Source organism: Apis laboriosa, unplaced genomic scaffold (assembly GCF_014066325.1).
Source record: "Apis laboriosa isolate Shangri-la unplaced genomic scaffold, ASM1406632v1 scaffold4_cov146, whole genome shotgun sequence".
NCBI lineage: Eukaryota > Metazoa > Arthropoda > Insecta > Hymenoptera > Apidae > Apis > Apis laboriosa.
Genome location: NW_025223501.1, coordinates 488,676 through 510,271, shown reverse-complemented (window position 1 = coordinate 510,271; position 21,596 = coordinate 488,676). Strand labels below are relative to the sequence as shown.

Sequence of the window (21,596 nt, the reverse complement as noted above, 5' to 3'; positions counted from 1 at the left end):
AATTAAAAATATTATTATAAAAATAATTAGATATATATAATTGTGTTTTTAGTTGAACAAAAATTAATTGTTAATTTTATCAAATTGGTGCATTGGTGCATTTTTAATTTTCAAAGATTATTGCAAGATCAAAGAATATGAAATTGGTAAATTGATTTGATAGTTCTGTTATTCATAATCAATAATTTAGAATTATTATTTTATATGTTCGGAATAATGTTCACTTTTTATTATTATATAGTATTAAAAATTTCAATTTCTCAAGGATATAAATCTAGAATATAATAAAAATTTAGTTTCTTGAAAACAGTTCGGTTTCATCCCTGAATACAATTCGTATTTTTCAGATTAAGGATTTCAAATATAAGATATGTATAACATTTCAATACTTTGCATAATTAAATGCTAAGTACATTAAATGACTCGACGCTCGCTAAAAAGTTAAACACGAAGCTCAAAGGAAAAGTGGAACAAGCGATCAAATTTTTATTAGTAAATTCAACAGAGATAATTCACTTTTTTGAGAAATATTTTAAACCTGAACTAAATGAATAATCTAAAATATACAATAATCACAACGAAATTGTATAAAAAACAAAATAAAAAGCACCAAACTCCTCTATGGATTTATTAAAAAATCAAAATAACAAATAAAAGAATAAATGAAAAAAATGAAATTTTAAAAAAGATTGAATAATATTTACAATATAAATAACAAATTCAAAAAGTTATTCCATATAAAATTACGATTCAATTTTTTTCAACAAAATTCATGTCTCTCTCAAAATAACCATGACTCAAAAAAAATCTAACCTAACAAAATTAATGAATAACCATCGAATGCCCGATAAAGCATCAAACTTTACCACGATCTATCAAAAAATCCTTACTTTCGCGCAACCCATACATCACGCAATTATCATGTCCCTAATTGACTCATCCGGAACTCTGGATCCACCACCGTAACGATTATAATCCCATATGCGTTCCACGCGAATCACCATCCATATTCATAAAACAGTCGCGCTACATCGCCGAAACGTTAACAAGCTCCATCCACCATAATTTCAAATTAACGCAAACATCATAATCGGAAGTAAGGCGTAGAAACGAAACCTCGATTCGTACTCGTTCGCAAGAAGATCGAGCTACGAGATACATAATTCTCCCGGGACGCCATCAAATTATATTAATCCACTCCCATCAGGAAATTGGAACTCGCCGCGAGGAGAGAAGAGCAGCTCGCGGTCGACGCGTTTTCTCTTATCGATCTATCCGCGCGATATACGCTCTGCTTATCCGCGATCCAATCGTGGATACGTTGCCGATCAGGATCAGCCTTCCGCCTTTTCGGAAGATTGTATGAGAAAAACGCGAGACTGGTAGAAAAATAAAAAAAAAGAAAAAAAGAAGAGAGAAAAAAAACTGAAATTCCAGCGGATAGTAATTGGGTCAAAGCTAGAGCCACATTCGAGTTCCACACCGAGTTCGTTGTTTATCCCGTATCGCGAAATGAGTTTTGGAATGAGAAACATGAAGGAGAACGTTTACGGTATACGCGTGTATATGGACGACAAATAAAAGGGAACAAGACGGTGAAACTCGACAGCTTGTTATCGCTGATGGAGTTTGCCCGGGATAAAATTTCTTGGGAGTATCAATTTTTTGAATTTCTTTTTACGTATATGTGAAGCTCGATTTCTGGTAAGTTTATTTGGAACAGGTATTGAGATGATGGAAATTATTGAATCATTGGGAAAGAAAAAGTAAATAATGGGAACGAATGTCTAAGCTATTTGTTTTGGTGAAGGTATTCTGATTGATATTGGAAGGGGAATATTGTCGAATCCTTCGTTCGGAAAAGAAAATAAATAAAAGAAGTAATACTAAGCTATTTGTACGATGAGAATTTCTAAGCTCTCTATAACTGAAATTTTTGTTTGGTGAGAGAAAAAATTATAATTGATCGTTATTCTTTCGCCTGATTTAAAAATGTAAATTTGACAATTGAATAAATAAACTATTTAATGTTAATAAACATAAATAATAAATGCAATGCAATCAATAATAATTACAATAAATAAGAGTAAAATACAATAAGAGATAATGAAATAAAATCTAAAAAAATCTCTAAGTTTTATATATATATATATAAAATAATCCCTAAATTATATAAAATTAATAATTGATAGAATTTGTCTACATAAGAAACTCTAGTAATAGTATAACGAGTGAAATAACGAATAAGATGCAATTGTAATAAAAATTCGTGACTATTATTATTCCGAAAAAACTTTCTTTGTACATTCATAAAACGAGTATAATATCCCTGTCTGTCATAACTTTTCAAATACCCCAACCACTCTGGCCCCGTTAAGTCTATTCTGATGAATTTTGTTGGAAAGAAAATTCGCGATGGCTCCCATCGCGCGTTGCGATTCCATGTTCCAAGAGTTATCGAACAAACGGCGGCCGTACTAGGTTAGAATTTTTAATATGATCAAATGCACGCTATGATCGTATCCAACTGCGGCACAGAATGACACAGCACGTCTGCTGTCAGAAAACGTCCCTTGTAAATCGCATAATGTATCATGAACGCATATACACCAGTAAGAACTTCACAAAATCACTCACCATCGACGAGTAGACAGGCAAACAGCAATCCGAATTTCCAATCCATGATCACCGCACGTCAGTTATACAGTCTTAATTGTCTTCGATGATAGTTCACCAGACTCACACAATGTCACATTCACAGTGTCGGCCAAGTTAATTCACGCACTATAAAACCCCGGTCACAAATGAATATGACAGTTACAAGGAGTGGGCGAGTGTGATAAGAACACTTTGACGAAAGAAAGAGGAGAACAAGCAGTCGAGGCTGAGAGGTTTGTCGGACTCCCCTTGACCTCTCTCACGAGAAATTGCACGCGTGACGATCGCGCGAAAGGCACGCGCCGCGAGGAAATAACTGCTGCCGGTTAGACATTGGAACGTGTGCACTCTATACCGCGCGACGATCGCGTGTCCAAGTGCCGCGACCCTAACGGGCTCATGCCACCCACTCCGCGACTCTCCCCACCACTATGTTGTTCGCTGCCGTCGAGCGGAGCAGCAGCATAGCCGAACATTGACGGAAACGGCCGAACGAGCCGCAGAAGTTGCGCCCTTCCAGGCGACGTAGTGGGGATATGATAGAGAATGGTGGAGGTTCAGGAACGACGTACGATGGCTCAGTCCCCGTACCGTGTCTGGGATATTGGAAGATTGGCCCGTTTCGAGTCAACGAGATTTTGTCCCCATGATTTGCTTCCGAATGAGATCAACTGGTTATTCGGTAACTGGTTGGGGCGGATAGACGAGGCAAATGATGGGGATTAGATGGAGAAAGTCACACTTTTTTTTGGAATTTTTCTGGCACATAATGAAAGGGAAAGTAATAATAGAGGTAAGTCAGTGGTAATGATTGTACAAACGAGTCAAGCGAGGTGACAATTAGGGATGAGCCGTGGCAATCGCTTCCTTTTTTTGGTAATGATTTTATTTTTTCTTTAAAAAATTTTCGATTTTTTTTCATTACTTTCATTCTTTTTTTAAGAGGAAAAAGGAGATAGATTCGTGAAGAAATAAGATTATAATTATTGATGTTCTCTTTTTATGTTTGTTTTTCGCAAGGACAATTCTGTGAAATTTTTCTGTATTTTAAATACCGGACCAACTGAAAAAAATTCCTTCGCAAGAATGGAAAATTTGTTTCCCGCTTTTTATTCGCGTCCAAACGAGGACACGGTCTCTTGACGACTTAATTAGATTTTTGTTATCCAGAAAAGCCAAAAAAAAGTAAACCCTCCCTGTCCTTTTCAGTCTTAACATTTCCCCTTGATTATTTTTTATATTAATCAACTTTCAAAAATCAAATACGAAATATAATAAATTTTTGGATATAACATAAATATATCAGCTTGAATAATATCTCTTTTATAATTATTTAAAATACTAAAAACTGGAAAAAAAAATTATAAGAATAAATAATCATGAAGTTTTTTTCGTTTTAATTGATCGATATATCATGAAAAGAAAAATAGTTATAGGTACTCGAACACGAATAGAATCATATCAAACTGTGGAACTACAATGACAAACCGCTGCAGTTATCATCACGTACGCACTTTTACAATTATAACTACACTATTGTAACTACACGCGCAGTTATATTATCTATGCAACACAATACGCATACAGATATTGCTAAATTCCAGAATAAAAATGTTACTAATAATTTTAAATATTTTATTCCGGTGGAATTACGTATTTTGGAAGTTAAAGGGAGAGTGTTTCAAGTAAGTGACCAGGATAACAGGTTTCAAGCTCTCTCTGATGGAGAGGAACATCATGTAATTGATACCTACACACGAGCAATTGCATGCCAACCAACGTGTGCACGGTTAGCTAGTTTGCATTTGAAAAGGTGCGTTGCGACACTAGTTCACAAGTGTTAAATACGATATGAAATCTGAAGTAACAATTTCAAAAAAATTGTCAAGAAAATAATAAAAATAATAAAATATATTTTAACTGTTAAATAATGAAGATAAAAAAAATTAGATTATCTTTTCAAGAATCCTAACCTCAAAATTCGAATGGATCAAAAAATGTATTATAATCTAAATTAAAAGGATTAAAAAAAGATGTTTTTAAATCTCGATACTGCTCATCGAAAGTGTGATGATCTTACTACTTACATCATTACGCCATAAAAGAGATATGGAACATAATTCTTAGCAAACTACTTAACCATCCTTTCATCCTTGTATAAAATATAACCCTTAACCTAACCTCTCATACAGTGCCTAAAACATTTGAGCTTAGATAGATGTTCTTAACGATGAATCCACAGCAGATCCAGGATAAGTTGCTTTTCTCTCTTTTTTTTTTTTCTTTTTAGCACTAGATAGCATAGACAGAGAAAAAGAGAATCGCAAAGCATGCTTTGCTGAATTATTAAAAAATCATGTCTTCCTTGCAATGATAACTTGAAAGGATCGAAAATTGATGAAAATCGAGGCAGAAATCGAGTGTGTAGTGATTTTTCAGCGAGAACGCGAAACAATGTGTCGCTATTTTGCCTGAAAACTGACCGAGAAATCGATGTGATAAATCTTGGCTGTCGAGGTCCATGTAGGAGCAAAGGATATATACGCTTGCGCAAAGACATGGTTCTACATTCTACACAAAAACGTCCCATTAACGGCAAGTATTATTTTGTTGTACGTATAGCTCTTGCAGCCTGTTGCAATTTTTTCGTCCATAATATTTCAATGAATATCGATTTTTTCCCTTTCTCTTATTTCTATTGACATTCATTTAAAATATATTTTTTTTCTCTTTTTTCTATATTCATGGAGAAAAACCGATTTTTTTCGATAAATTCTACTGCTACTTTTTCTATTCAAGAAAAAGATTAAAAATAAGTTAGGTTAGCTTGTTAATTTACCAAGGAATTTTATGGAATGTCGATATCGATTTTTTTTTGCGTAAATACGATAGAAATGTTATACAATTCTCGTTCTCGCAATCATAGTTTCAAAGGAAAGTATTATTGCGACGCGAATTAAGGACACTTAATAATGTTCATTGACGAGCTGACTTTATCGCGATCTGGCCGTAATGGAACCGCGACTATAATCGTGATTTTATCTCTAAAGGAGTTTAAAACGACCACATCTCTTACCATTACTACCTTTTTTTTGATCGATGAAAATGTGTCTTAATCGTTTATAAATCATGATACATTTGCCACCAAAAAACCTGCCTGCACAAAACGATAACATTGAGATTTAATATTGGTCACGAAAACGTAGCGTAAGATATATATATATAACGTTTGAAAGCACGATCGAGCTAAAGCTACGGTATGAAAATTTTCAAAAGGAAATTCAACCGAGAGAGGCCAAAGCCTAGTTCGCACGTGGCTCACCGTCCAAACAATCAGAAAGGATAATTACTCGTGGAAGTTCATTTCGGATGGGCTAGCAGAAAGCGTTAATTGCAAAACACAAACACTTATCCTGTGCCGTTGAATGTGTAAACGGGGCCAGAACCGTCGCTTGGCGACCTTTTCCTGGTAATTACAATTCTTTTTATATTTTATTCTCTCTCTCTCTCTCTCTCTCTCTCTCTCTCTCTCTCTCTCTCTCTCTCTCTCTCTCTCTCTCTCTCTCTTCAATTTAACTGTGCGTTCACTGTATATTTTCTTTATATATATATATACATGCGGGTATAAATAAGATAACCATGTACGATGCACTTTACGCGTCGCTTATTCTCCCATAAAATGGCCCTATTAAACCGTTATTTTCTATCGAAAACGCCATTTACTTAATTTTCTCCTGTGAAAAATGTGTTTTCGAATTCAGTCGACTTTAATCGACCAAAATCGACTTCCCGCGAGGCACAACTCCCCATTTTACTCTCCTCTTACGATCAGTACTATACGACAGTACGACCGTACTTTGCCTCCTCCCGTCCCCACTCTATTCCATAAGAGATGGCTTCGGTCTAGGGTATCTTTAAAAGGAACCCCTGATGTACGAACTGAGAGCGATCATAAAACTGCTACGATGAAATCAACAAGAGATTCAACGATTCGATTAACCTCAATTAGAAAAGTGATCGTGATTATGGACTATCCATAACGAAAACATCAACTCCATAAACGATTCCATAATTCGCGTCTGAGTTCTCGAAATTAATTTAAAGTCGCATTCGTGTTATTCGTATGTCCTTTGCACGTCCAATTATAAAAAAGGCTAATTATATCGTGTTCCCTTTGAAACCATTTTTATCCGATATAATTTTAAAGTTTGAAAAATAATTCAGCTATTTCATTATTTTAATACAGATAAAAGTGAAATGATTTCAAAGGAATATTGGATAAAAATGAAATATTTTCAAAGAAAAATCAATCTAATTTAATTCTTTTTTATCAATTAATATTATGCAAGAAGATGAATGTTAAAAATTAAAAAAAAAAAAAAAGAAATAGATTTTAAACATTCATTCTAAATATTCTCACTCTATATGTCGATAATCTCGTTAACTTTTAAACTAGACAACTTTCTCAAAAACATTATCACGCAAATCTTTCTCGTTTTCTACAAATTATCCTACAAAATTATGAATTTTTATTAATCAATGATAAAAATTCTTTCTCTTTTTTCTTTACTCCTTAATCCTAATATTACATTTACTCAATCATTAAAATTTCCAGGTTAGATCGCTCCCGTATATCGTATAATCCCGTTAATTAACACGAACCATTATTACTAACTTTTCCAAAAACATCATCCTCGCAAATCCTTCTCTCTCGACGCGACGAATACACGACGAAATCGAGAGGGTTTATAGATTCCAACGAGCCTCCATCCCTTCCCTCTTCCATTCTTATAGTGGTCGATTTAAGGGGTTCCATAAAACTCTCCCGAGAAGATGGAGAATCGCGGGAAGAAGGAACAAATAACGGAGCAGAGAATCGTAAGGAATAATATACGATAAATCTCGACCGCGATGTTCTATGGTTATTCAGAAGGAGAATGGGGGGAGGAGGGGAGAGGGTTGTGCGCGCGCGAGCACAAGTCCTTTTACGCGTGCATTCAGGGCCGACGGTGACTTTTTCTGGCCCCGGAGCTGAAGAGAGAAAGAGAGAGGGAGAAAGAGAGAGAGAGAGAGAAAAATTGGAGAATACAAAAGCTGCGGGTCACGAAACAGGCGAGCATTAATCCTTTTATCAAGAGGCATAAATGTTTGAAATGTGACAAACGTTTGCCCGGTTGAGTTTGTATTTTTAATAAAGCGATATTTTTTTCTGGAAACATTTAACTAGGAAAGTTATTCGCTTTCAAGTAGTTCGAGGTTGGTGTTTCGAAAACGAGTAAAAAATTGAACAAAATTAATTTTTTTTTTATTCTATTCGAATTCTAATGTAAATGTTTTTTTTTTTCGATCGAGTTGAAGTTAGGTTAGGTGAGGTAGAAGTTCAGTTCGAGTTTTTGGAAATAATTTTAACCTTTTTTTGGTAACTATAAATTATTATACATATCGTATCAAGTGCAACGTAAGCTAAACATGAGCTACTTAAAGGCTGACATAAATTAGGCATAAGTTAACTAAATCCCTGGACAGTTTAGATGCAAATTAATTTAAACCCTAAACGATTTAGTGCAAATCAACTTAAGCCCAAGAAGATAGGTTAGGCCAATTGAACTACAATCCAAGCTGGCTTAGACGTAAATCGACTCAAGATGGAGATAATTTAACTTGTGCATCAAAGATGGACATTCGGATTTATCATAATTGAAAAAAATTCAAATTAGGCGGATTATGAATACAAATTAATCGAGTCCAAAATTTCAAATATCATAGAATAAAATTTAATTTATAAGAATAAAATTAACTTAAATTAACTTAAACCTAAAAGAAAAAAAAAACAAACAAACTTACTCAAAATCTATAATTAAGTTAATCCCAGATACCAAAAGTTTTTCCAATTGCTACAAATTAACGTTTCCTACTCGCTCTTCCCATCCTTAAAATCACAAGCATCCTCCTGTCAAGAGAGAGAGAGAGAGGAGGGGAAAAAAAGAAGACAACTTTACGTAAAAATGGCTCGAACGACACACTTGCAAATCCTGCATTCGTCCGGCTCTCGCCTCTAGGAGGGTGAGGCCGACCTCATCCCTTTTGCACCCTTGGACGGACTATTGTGCGGGCTAGCGAAAATGTTGGTAAGGGCAAAAAAAGAAGTGGTCCCAGCGCCAGAGCGGTCTTAATGAGAAATAATCGAGTTAAAGCGAGTTATTTTAAGCGGGAAAGTTGCCGTCGAAAAGCGTAGCCTTGCTTCGCTCGGAAAGGAGAAGAAGAAAAAAAAAAACTTTCGGTAGCTCGGTTAATCGATCGATCGACAACAATCTACAGAATCGAATTCGACGAAAATGAACGACGATTAAACGAACCGTAAATAAGATCCCTCTAATTGACGGATTAAGTTTGAAATAAAAACCATTGAAATACGTCAAATATAACGTTCTCTACTTTTTTAGAAGTAGATATCTTCAAATATGGATTCTCATTGAAAAATATAGCATTGGATAAAATTTTCTTATATGTTGTATCTATGAGATATTTGAATCCTCTTGCGTGTGAAATGATAACAAAAAATTTAATCAGTTTTTAGTAATAAGAATGAAAAAGAGATTGCAAGATAATTACAATTTGATTTAATATATAACTTAATATTAATATTAATATTAAGTTATATAATAAAATAAAATTAATAAAAAAATTAATAATAACTTAATATTAATATTAATATATAACTTAATATAATAACTTAATATTACAATTTACCTAAAAATAATTCAATAATCTCCACTGTGGATTAGGGCATCGATTATCTTTCATATAATTTTGCGCCTATTAAACATCAAAATGATAAACATTTTACCTTCACGCATATGAATTCCATAAACTTTCGCAGAATTAAAGGAATGGAAAGAAACTTTCGCGAAGGATTTTTACATTTTTCCAACCAGTTGTCCCAATTGTTAACGGTGATCTATCATCCCCGTCGATAATTTTCAAACAGGTTAAGCCGCATAATTATAAGCAGGGATTAAAATTTCTTTTTTTTGCATCTCCTTTCAAGATGGTTCAACGATTAAAGATTGTAGATTTCATCGATCAGCGCAACGCGAGTTATCTCCCCTCCGGAGATAATTCCCCCCTCCCCTCCCCATTTCCCGAGGAGGCACGAGGAGAAATTTGGCCACGGACCAATTTCGATGAATTTTTCGATGAATCGGTGGTTGGAACCGATTGGGCACCGTTTCCAAACGGACGATTTTAAAATCGACGTGACGGCGACGATTCCGATACTACGGTTCGCTCGCCAAAATTCCCCCCTCCTCCCCTCCCCTTCCGCCCCCCTATTCCAGATTAATCGGCCCGATTTCCAATTCTTGCTAATTATCAAGCGGTCAATTGTCGAGCAATAATTAAACGGGTTTCAACCCGTTGAGAAGTTGGGGCCTTTCCCGTGTCGAGGCGCAACACGTGGACGCGCGGCCACCGAGCCGGCAACAATAGGCCAGGCAGTGTTAATTAATCGAACACCCTATGTTTATTCGATAAACATTTACCGAGTCGTTGACCGATGAAGCGAAATCAATCACGCGAGACGCGATACGCTTTCTTGAGAGAACTTGGCGTTTCGACCCTTAATCCTGGTAAATTAGATTGTACCCGATTAGTGGGTCTCGTTTATCGATATTGATGCACTTGCAATATATATAAATCTCGTTATGGAATTGTATATTCTCGTTAATTCGCGCGCGGGTGATTCACGTTGACGTGAAATTATTGGTGAAAATCGAAAATCATTGGCGTGGGTATCGATGGGGGTAATCGGAAATTAAGTAAGGGAATTATTGAATTTTTATATTGGAATTAGATTTATGTCGGGATTTATGAACGAGTTATAAATTGTCCACTTAAAAATGATAGTTTAAATTTGGAAATTAAAATCGGATCGATCAAAGCGAGTGCCTTTGCTTTGAATCTTACAAAAAGACTTAATAAACTGAATAATTTGACGATAAAATTTACAAAAAATTAAAATCATCTAGTTAAAAGTGACCCGATAAAATTTGAAATTCAAAGAATTCTTCAAAGTGGCCCTCTCTCCACTCAATTGCCTGATACAACCGGACTCAAATGGATTTTCTAGTTTAAAAAATATCACTTAATCACTCCCTTACCAAATATTTCTATTTAAAAAAAGAATTCATAAATAAAAATCACTTCACAGTATCATTTATTGTCCGTTTAAAAATACTTTGTAAAATCTAAAATCAGAGATTCAGAAAAAAAAAGAAAAAGTATTCCTAATTACAAAAATCAAGGTTACTTGTTATCTCACAAAATCCAAAATTACAGACTTCAAAGTGATATGTATTATTTTAAAAGTTTAAAAGTCAAAAAAAAAAAATTCAAAATCACATCTATCGTTCGTTTTAAAAATCATTTACAAAGTGCAAAATCTTCGAAAGCTTCGAAATAATTCTCTCCCCTCCCAAAATATTTCTACACCATTTAAAAAGAGTTGAAAAACCGCAAAAAAGAATCAAAAGTTATCCAGATATCTCTTTTAAAACGTCCGTTCAAAACTGTTTAAAATCTACTGAAAAGCTTAAAATCGGAATCTCCCCTCCCTAAAAGTGGCATCCCCTGAATTACCCTCATCCCATTGAAACAAGATATCCAAGAGGCTATGTGCAGGGGTGGCGAATAATGACAAACGGCGAAGATACTTTTCGCAAAACGATCGGGGAGGGCCAGCTGGCAGAACGTGTCGTGCATCGATAGCGTAACGATCGCGTGGCTCATTATCCTGGCGGCCGGCAGGGCCGTATGTTGCGCATTCCGGCAACAGAACTCCATATTTATGCCGCAGGCCAGCCATATGCGTTTAAATACCCTCCGCGTATCACGCGCGCGCGCGTGTGTATGTGTGTGTACGTGTATGTGTTTGCATGCGTTATCAGAGCAACGTGTGAGTGCTATCAAAACACGAAACTACGAAATTCGTGTATACGTGACTGGTTACGATAAACGGGATTGTCTAAGCATCTTTATTGCACGAGGTTAGAATTTTTCCTCGAGCCACCGAAAGATGGCAGGAATGTATCGCTGGGACGCGATGGTGGCAGACACTTTGTGAATTTTTTAACAACGCCCACTTTTTTTCACGAGCAACTCTCACTTTGGTGTACTCGCTAGATGCACAATATAAAGGGGGATCAATTTTAATAAGCTGAAAATATGATGAAGCCCTTTGAGAGAAAATTAATTGCATTGCAACGTCGTACATTTTTCGAGAAGTACTTCCTGGAAAATTTATGAAATGTTTATCGTGTCCACCGAAGCGCTTTGCGTGCCAGTCTGATTTACAACACGGGACAAAAGGATCGATTTTAATAACGTGAAAAAAAATGAAGTTCTTCCGAGAGAGAATTAATCGTATTGTAATATCATTATATATTTTTTCGAGAGATTTTTTTTGTAGAAAATTTATGAAATTCGTTAAAAATTTTTCCTTGGTTTCGATCCCAAGATGCTATTGAAAAATTACTTTATTTATTCAAACGTAGTCAATCGTGCGATTAACAAAATCGATAATCGTACTAAAAAATTGGAAATCTGTACAGTTTCAGTTCTTAACTAACTAATTGATTTGAAAAATTCGTTGTAACTTTCCATTGGATGACAGAAAAAATTCAATGGATCAAGTTCATTGGGGAGAAACAAAGCGAATATCAATTCTAAAGCGTGTTTTCTAATTCCAATAACACTTGGATCGATTTATTTTTCGTGAGTTCACGAATTCAATAACGTTCGTGCTTGGCCGATAGCGTAGTTGCTCGATAAAATATTTGTACGAATATCGGAAGATCGGTGGATACACCGGTACAGTGGAAGATATTTTCCTGGAAAATTTCTCCAAAGTTTGCTTAAACCGGTCCACGATAGGTCAAGGAAACACTAATAACTACGGAAAGAAATACAACGTAAGTAAAAAATATTTGATTTGGCGAGAAAAGAAATTGCACTCTAATTTGAGCGAAACATAACCTTAAAATTAAAAACTTTAATCAGATCTGAACACTTTGATGTATTAAACGTGATATTTTTTAAATTTGAATTATACTTATGTATAATCCAATTACAAATTTATTTAATTTCAATAAAGTCACATTTCATATTTAATATCATATTTAACGCTAGAAATATAATATCTAAATATTTATTTCACATATAAATGATATTGCAATTAAAGTGATGTGAGAAACACTTTCGTGTTCTCAATACTCGTAATAAAAAAAAAAATATATATATAAAATCTATCATTTTAACACTTTGTTCTAGTGTTAAATCCTAATTAATCCATGTATCACAACTCAGACTTAACATTCTATACATAGCATCTAACCAATAGCTAATATTCTAAATCGATATTATCCGATTAATTCAATCAAATCCTATAACAACGGTTCTCAACTCATTGTATTTTTAATTAATTTAATAATTCTTTTAATTCGACATAATTATCATATCTTATTGATTTTATCAAAATGACAAATCTTCTGATTCCAATTTGTTAAAAGCACACCATATGGAGAAATAGATTGCAATTTATTTGAACGTTGGATAAAAGTGGGTCAATTTGCAACTCAAAGAAAGTTTGAGGAAGCACAGCGTTGAAAGAGCCAATAACGTTAAACCGAGTTACCAGAATCCGGATGTAATGTTGAGATTTTTTTTTTTTTTCGGTCACAGGTGGTTAAGAGCGCGTCGACGCACCGTTCATAACAGTCAACGAGTCGAAATACAATAGCCCGCCACTGTTTTCGCGATTCTACGACCACTTCAAGGATCCTTTTACCGTGGCGCAATACTTTTGTACGTACGTCTATTGCCCGTATATATGGGCGCAGGTCGATTGAAAAACATCTCTATCCCTCTTCGTAGAGATCTCAACCCCGACCTCTAACCCCGGTGGTGCGCTTTTATTTCCTACCCTCTCTCGTTTAGACGTACATCTCGCGGAGCCCGCATTTCGTACAATTACCCGGAACGTCCGTCCATTCGTTCCATTTGAAAGATTGAAAATTTTTCGAAAACTCCTACGCGAAAAACGGAAGTGGATCGATGGTAACCGCGCCTCCCGGTTCCGAAAGCCGAAAAATTTTTTCCGCATAATTCACCACGAATTGAACTAACGCCCCAAGGGGCCGACTTCCCAGCCGAACTTTACCGACCCCGATTAAATTACCGATCGAGCGACGACCGAATTTCCTCGCTAAGAAGTTTTCACGATCGAAAATTAAATTTGAATTATTGCTATCTTTTTCTTTCTTTTCTCTTTTCCTTTTCCTTTTTTTTTTTTTTTTTTTTTTTTTTTATTAATGTAAAAAGCATTGTCGGATTGAAATTGTTTCGAAAGTTAGATTCACATTAGTGGGTTCAGGTTACGAGGTTACGAAGTTTGGTTAGGTCAGATTTGGATTGATTTTCTAAGTATTTTAATAACAATTGGAATTGTGTCAAATTGGAGTTATTTTTTATTTAAGCTTAAGTATGATTGAAAGCAACTGAATACAAGTTATGCTTTTGTTAGATTAGGTTAGGTTAAGGGTCATAATTAAAGGTTAGGACAAGATTTAACTTGAAATGGGATCTTGAAGAAATTTTAATAAATAAGATCCAGATTTTTAATTGTAATTAAAAGGATCGATCGAAATTAAAAATTTTAAATTCGATTTTGTTTAAATCCCGACCAAGATAACGGATGAGATTATACTACGATTGTCAATTGTGTTCCGATCAAGTTTGGAATAGATTCAAATCTGTTGAATTTAGATTAATCGCCATGTATTTCTTGTATTTCTGGCGCTGTATCGAATTTATATCCAGTCAAATCCAGATTAGAGGATCTACGTTAAATCTATTTCGTTAACGGAATAAAAAGCAATAATTCTCTCGTTAAACGATCAACTTTAATCTATCGTCGAGTATAATCTATATAATCAATTTTCAATAATCTCGTTCGAAATAGAAACGACAAACGCTATCGAAGTTATCGGCGATAATAACTTGGAAAAATATCCAAACGAGTAGTGTAAACAAACATGGCCGAACATTCGTCGACTATGGAAAGTGTAACAATTGTGCGAATGTATCCAATTAGTTAATATAACAACAGTTATCTGACAAATAACTCGAAAAGATGGTTTAATTTGATTTCAATGAGGATTACTTTGAATTTTTTCATTTTTGAAGAAATATTTTTAAATATGTACAATTCTGACAGTTATTTAGTATTATTAAAACGATCGTCCTTTAATGGAATTTTCTTGAAGGAATACAAGGAAATACGAAGTAATTCGTTATTTAATATTTTTATAGGAGGAGAAAAGTGTGAAAATTGAAAATATTTGAACTGACATTGAAGGATGGGTTAAATGTTATTTACTAAACTTCATATCTGGTCAAGTATACTAGTTTTTACATTGTCCAATTAAAGTTTTATATTTTTTTTTATAATCTATATTGAAAATTCATTGTTACAAAATTATTAAAATTTAACGATGTCTGGATAAATAAATGAATATAAAAGTAAAGTAATTTTTATACATTATTATTTGTCAAGATAGAAAGAACAGAAAATATATTTATAGAAGTCCGAAAAAATTTCTCCGAAATCCATACATTTCTTCAAACTTTATAGAAATTCCAAAAATTATTAAACTTCTAAAAAAATTCGCAAAAATAATCAAACTCATCGAAATCTGGAATCGAGAGAAAGAAGAAATCGAAGAAGAGAAAACGAAAACGACGATCAAACGATAATTGGAATTTTTTGTTTTCTTTCCACGGAATTTTCTTTCATTAACCACAATGTCGAAAGAAAAAAAAAGAAACCAAAATCTAATAATACAAATGAATCAAAAAAAAAAAAAAAAAANNAAAAAAAAAAAAAACAGAAGAAGAAACAAATCCATAAATGAGATGTTGCGTTAACGCGACGATGTCGACCTTAATGGGTTAAAAAGGAACAAAGGCTCGCACGAGGCGATCGATACCGCGATTCCTCCGATTGAACGACAGCTCGGTGACATCGCAGTTTTTCCTAGCTGTAGCAACACCCGTTAAAAGGGTGTACCCTCCACTCTTCCCCGCGAGAACTTCTTCTCCTCAAGCCCTCGTTGAAGGAAGACGGATACCCACTCTCTCCCCCTGCTCCCCCTTCTCCTCCTCCCTCGAGCTTTCCCTCCTCCCTCGAGCCGCGTCTCAAACGTAATTACTCGTCTGGACTTTGCTCATCTACGAACGAAATCTTATCCCGGCGTGCTAATGAGCAAAGCGAAACTCCCGATCTCTCCTGCTCCCTTTTCCTAGTCCAAACAAAGAGGCCGCGCGTTCACAAAAGTTGACGCGCTCGCGAGGCTGGGGGAGGGGAGGGAGTGGAGAAGAGAGAGAGAGAGAGAAAGAAAAAGAAGGAAACGGTTCGAAAGGGAAAATACGAGGGGAGGAAATAAGAAAAAAAAAATAATAAGAAACAAGAAGAGGAGGAAAAGGAGGAGGAGGAGGAGGAGGAGGAGGAGGAAGAAGAGGATAGAGGTCGGGAGATACTGGACCTCTATACCGGTTAAAAAGAGATGGTGGAGGGGGGATATAAAAGGAAATAAAGAAAAGAAAGGAGGAGACAGGGTGCAGGGTCCAGCCAGAGAGGTTGGCTGCATTTTCCATCGGGGAAGACGCGAAGTGGGTCATCTCGGCCAGAGAGAAGTTCGTAAAAGCGTAAAATGCAAAAGTAAAACGACCAACCAACCAAGCGGGAGGAGGAAAGAGGAGAAAAAGGAGGAGGAGAAAGAGAGAGGGAGATAGATGGAAGGCCACCCACCACCAGATTCGCGGAGGAAGCTAGAGCTGCCGGTTGATGTATACTTGGAGATGATTTGCATAAAGTTTCTCTCGAGCCGATCCCTGGGAGACCGGAGGAGGACGAATGCAACAACAACGAGGCATAAGACTCGAGTAGCAGGGTGGAAAAAGGGGCGTCCAGAATTCTCTCTCTCTCTCACTCACTCACTCACTCACTCACTCACTCATTCTCACTCTCTCTATCTCTCGTTTCTCGCGTCGTGATTTCCGAACTATCGATCATCATCCGCTTAGTCCGCTCTCTCCGCCGTTGCATCTGTCGTTATTGAAATCCGCGCTCGTTTGTCTTCCGTCCTGAGTAATTACCGGAGCCCGTCGATGCGTTTCCTCCCCTTCCCACCCCGAACGCCCGTTTCCGGATTCGACGTGTACCAAAAATCACTTTCGCCGCCATTTTTTTTTGTCACTCGTTCCAATCCTTCTCTCTCTCTCTCTCTCTCTCTCTCTCTCTCTCTCTCTCTCTCTCTCTCTCTGTCTCTGTCTCTGTCTCTGTGTCGATCTCGATAGAGATACTCGAAAGTACGTATTGGTATCGGTTGTTTTGGGACAGTGTCTCTCAATGTGGGATGGTAATTTGAATGGTAAATCACCTATTTGTATTAATTTTTTTGAGGGAGGAGAGGGAAGATATATTTTTTCGTCTGATCGTGGGGATACACATTCGAGAGATCGATCAGGTGAGGTTAGGGGGGAAATCTAGTGTAAAATCTGTAATAGTGTAAGGAAAGGGGAGGGGGGGGGAGGGAGGGTCGAAAAGAGGATTGGGAAACGCTGTTTCAGAGAAGGTATCTTGGGGAATCTGTGGAAAGTGTAGGGATGGGATTTAACTGTTTCGTCGGTGGTGGGTTAGTCTGCCTCGTATTGTACGAGATAGTTCGGTCGGAAAAGTTTGCCACGAATATATCGAATTTTATCTATATTATCTCCGGATTTTTCGTTAATCGAGGGAGCTGTTTAGTGATTCGCGCGAAGGATATCGAGGATACGTTCTTTTTTAAAATTAATATTTCTTTGCTAGTAACATTTCGTCATTCGATTTATACGATATTTCGAGCTCGCTCAGAAAATATCCGAATCGAAAATTCTTATCCACAAAAATTATTTTTCTCGTAGAACGAAACAAGGGATGTAAAATCCTTCTTTGTATAGCAAAATAGGCTGGATCGGATCGTTTCACGAACAAGATCGATATAAATACGCGGAAGAGCCTGCTCGAATAGTACCCTTCGTAATGGGGGAACAATTGGTACCCCTGCCAACCCCTGAAGTAGTTGCGTTCCCCTAATTCTAACGATAGGACAATGGATCCGGCTTTGTCAGACTCATTAACGAGATCTACGAAATCTTGGATAATGTTAATTGGACCTGGTGACCCCCTATGCCAATTGACTTTCCACGTAGACCGCCATGTCCATGAAATTAGACAGCTGCCGTTGTCCGACAGGGGTCAGGGACAGGAATTCAGCAGATGTTCGTCTTGATATAATTGATATCGCGTTTTTTTTTCGCGTGATCATCGTGTTCTTCGAAACTGCTGTCCTCATCTCATTTCCTTGTTGTGTCATTTTTTTTTTTTCGAACGAATTTCGAAAAATATTCGAGAACGATCGATACTCCATTTTGATGATAATGGTAAAAAAAAGTTGATATTTTTTCTCTAGTTGGAAAACTATATCTTGAAAATTAATTCTATATTATTTTCATGATTATTAAAAATAGCAATTCCTTATGGGGGAAGAGATCCCCTAACTTTTAACATTTTTGCATTCTTTATTATACGAGCACACGCATGGAACGTTCCCCGAGCAAAAGAGAATAAGAACAACGTTCAAAGAAAGACGCGGAAGAATAAACAAGAAAAGAAAGCACAAAGAGAATAAATTTTAATACTACGTGGACTTACATTATTAAAAAAGGAAAAAAAAAAAAAAATACGAATATACAAAGAACGATAAATTTTAATAACAGGATTATTAATATTCATAAGAACAAAACGTAAGGATTTAGAGTTACATTGAGTTAGACGAAAGACCTTACGTTCCGAACGTTGAGAACAATTTAAAAAAAACAAAAAAAAAAAAAAATCGAGTGAAAAAATACACTTCAATCACCCTGCAGGAAACAATATAATAAATTAACCTCGTGGCACGAGGCTGCTCGCCATCGAGGTTTTCCAAGGTAGGAAAGAGCAACTCGTTGCTTAATTACTTCTTGAAAGAGCAACAGGGGTCACTCGAAAATTGCTTCTCGAAAGAGCAGCAACTGGCGCTCGCGCGCACATAACCTAAGTGCAATCTCATTAAACGCGCTTAATTGCAACGAGAGGGGATTATAAACCTTTCAGACTTTCCCGTAAACGAGCCGCCGCGTTTTTATGCGCGTCAAAACGCGGCCCACTTCCGCCGGGGATCATTTCACGGGCTCACGTTCCACTCGTAGCGACAGAACGTCAGTTTTACGCCGGTTTTACGCTTGCACGAGCATCGCCCACGCTGCTTGACCGAAAGCTACTTTGTTCCCCACCGCTATGATAAATTGGACCAACATAACCTCAACTTTATATAAACGAAACGACTTTATATAAAAATCCTTTCTCTCGGTGAATTCTTTCTGTTTTTCTCTTAATTTATCTTGCTCGTGGAATTGAAAACTAGGAGGGAAAATTCGAGATGGAACATCAACACGTTCGCATTTACAATCGAATCAGTCAAATCGCTAGATGGAAAAATAAGATCGCGATTTAGGAAAGTGATCGAACAATGCAAATAATTCTATTGAATTAGATTGGACGTTGTATTAATAGTAAAAATTATCGATTCGGGATGGAATATTTGCGCTTACATTTTCTCGAACGAATCGAGTCACCAGATGTAAATAAGATTACGCGATCTAGGGAAAAATCTAGGGAAGTTTATGGAACAACGACGTTGGAACATAAATACGTTTGAAATAAAAATTATCGCAAGTTGCAAGTAATTCTATGATGTTAGATAGGACACCATTGCTAAAAATTATCGCGTAATGATTAAAACGCAGCGAAAATTCTCGAATTCGAGATTTTTCACTTTCTAAACGTATTCGCATTCCCTTAAATGATCCGATCAACTATGCGAAAATGAGACTCGACGACGATAATCTCGATACGACCAACGAGGTAAATTTATTTCTGGCTACGATCGAAACGATAAAGCTACAGCCGAAATACGCGAAACCGCGGATTCCACGGACGAATCGTGGCGCAATTGGCCGTAAATGAAAGGGTCGGAACATTGTTTTAATCACGACGAATCGACTGGGCTACATTAACGCTGCATTATCGGTCAGGTTAATGGCGGCCACGTCGTTCTGACGTCGTTCAACCCGTGCACGCCTACACTTTCGCCCGGTAATCCACCCGTTACTCGCGGCCACGTTTAATTTATTATACCTCGTCCTATAGTTATAACTGTACGAGGGGCGCTTTATTAAGAACTTGTAATGAAAGTATCGTCTTAAAGGAAAGTAATAACTCAAACACGGTGCCCTCGGTACACTACTTGCTTCCAAGATGGCTACGAGGAAAATTGATACAACACGTGGAATCGACTTTCAGGATCAATAAAAATCTCGTGCAACTTTTAGGGGTGGGTAATTTCATCCCTTGTCGGGGGATGCTTTTAAAAATCGAGAGGTATCAATGTTCCAAAACGAAACATCTTGTTCCACATATACCGACGATTTTAAAGTTCCAACCGAATTTTCCAGTTATATTTCTTACAATTCTCTCAAATATTCTCAGTCTCTTCGCGAATTTATACGATTTAACCTCTATATAAACGCCAAATACACAAATACACAAGAGCTTAGTATATATCAAATATCTTTCCAAATAACATACAGTATCCTAATCCAGCTGAAACAATTTATAAAATTTATAATTTATTATTATGCCAGGATATACAATTCTTGTTTCGAATCCTCTCCTTGTGAACACAAGATCGAAGAAGAATTCTAAGGCGCTGGCGACGAAAAGAAATTGTCAAGGCCAAAGTAACTTCCACCTTCCACAACGTATTCTTTTTCATCCCTTTTTCCTCGATGAGTCGCGCAACGTACAGGTTACAACAAGGATTATCGCGAAGTTACTCGAGGGCCAACGTAATTGCTTTATCGCGACGACGAAACCCGCCAATCCCTGCTTACTTGGCCTCCAACTTCCGGTGTGAACAAGGTCAGGAGAAAAGTACAACGTTATCCACGACGTGTGCGCCTCCCTCCCTTCCTCCCTCCCCCCCCCCTCTCTCTCTCTCTNCTCTCTCTCTCTCTCTCTCTCTCTCTCTGGATGGCGTCGATCGAGTTCGTGAAACGGGTCTCGGGAGAGTACCGGTCAACACACTGGGTCGGGAAAGAAGGGTGAGAATGGGTAGAGGAGGAAGAGGAGGAGATTGTTTCTGCGTGGAAAGTAAAAGTATAAATGAACATTTTTTCTGATTCTTCTGATTCTCGCCTCGTACTCGAAATATAAATTTAATTTTGAAAATTGGAAATTTTCACACAGTGATTACACTCAGTCTGAACAAAGTCTATTTATGCATACTTATGCATGTTTAAACAAGATTATAAATTATAATAAATTCTATTCTACAGATCTATTGTTAGAGAAAAGGAAATTTTTTTTTTATTGGCGACGTTCTTTTTTTCGTAAAGATTCAAAGGTTTCCCTTAAAAAATCGATATGTTTTAATTCGTTCAACACCGATTATCATCGGGATCCGACAAATTAAATCGAAACGCGTAAAGGGTTCGATGAGATTTCTCGGGATCCACAGCGATTAGGTTGCAGGTTCTAGCGCGAACTTTTCATTCATCTTCGTACCCATCAAATTTATTCTCCTCCCCCTCGGAGAAGGGCTGCCAATTTCGAATCGAATTTATTCCCCTGTCAGAGAGATCCTCGCGCCATGAATACTATCACAGCCGGGTGGTAAGGTCAGCCTATGTGCGATATTATCCATCGATGGAGGAGAGAGAGAGGAAAGAGGAGAGAGAGAGGA

General features: G+C 36.6%; 1 protein-coding gene across 3 annotated transcripts in view; it reads right to left on the bottom strand.

Moving 5' to 3' along the window:
- The window catches only part of LOC122717297, a 102,747-nt gene that overhangs the window by 52,230 nt on the left and 28,921 nt on the right, over positions 1 to 21,596 (bottom strand). For 2 of the 3 annotated variants that reach the window (XM_043941232.1, XM_043941233.1), the window contains exon 1: positions 2,638 to 3,027. The exons of the other annotated variant lie outside the window; for it this stretch is intronic. Coding sequence is in view for 1 of the 2 variants with exons in the window: in XM_043941233.1 (XP_043797168.1) it covers positions 2,638 to 2,683 (46 nt within the window). In the remaining variant the exon portion in view is untranslated. Of the gene's footprint in view, positions 1 to 2,637; positions 3,028 to 21,596 lie in introns of those variants that run through there. 3 annotated transcript variants of the gene reach the window in all.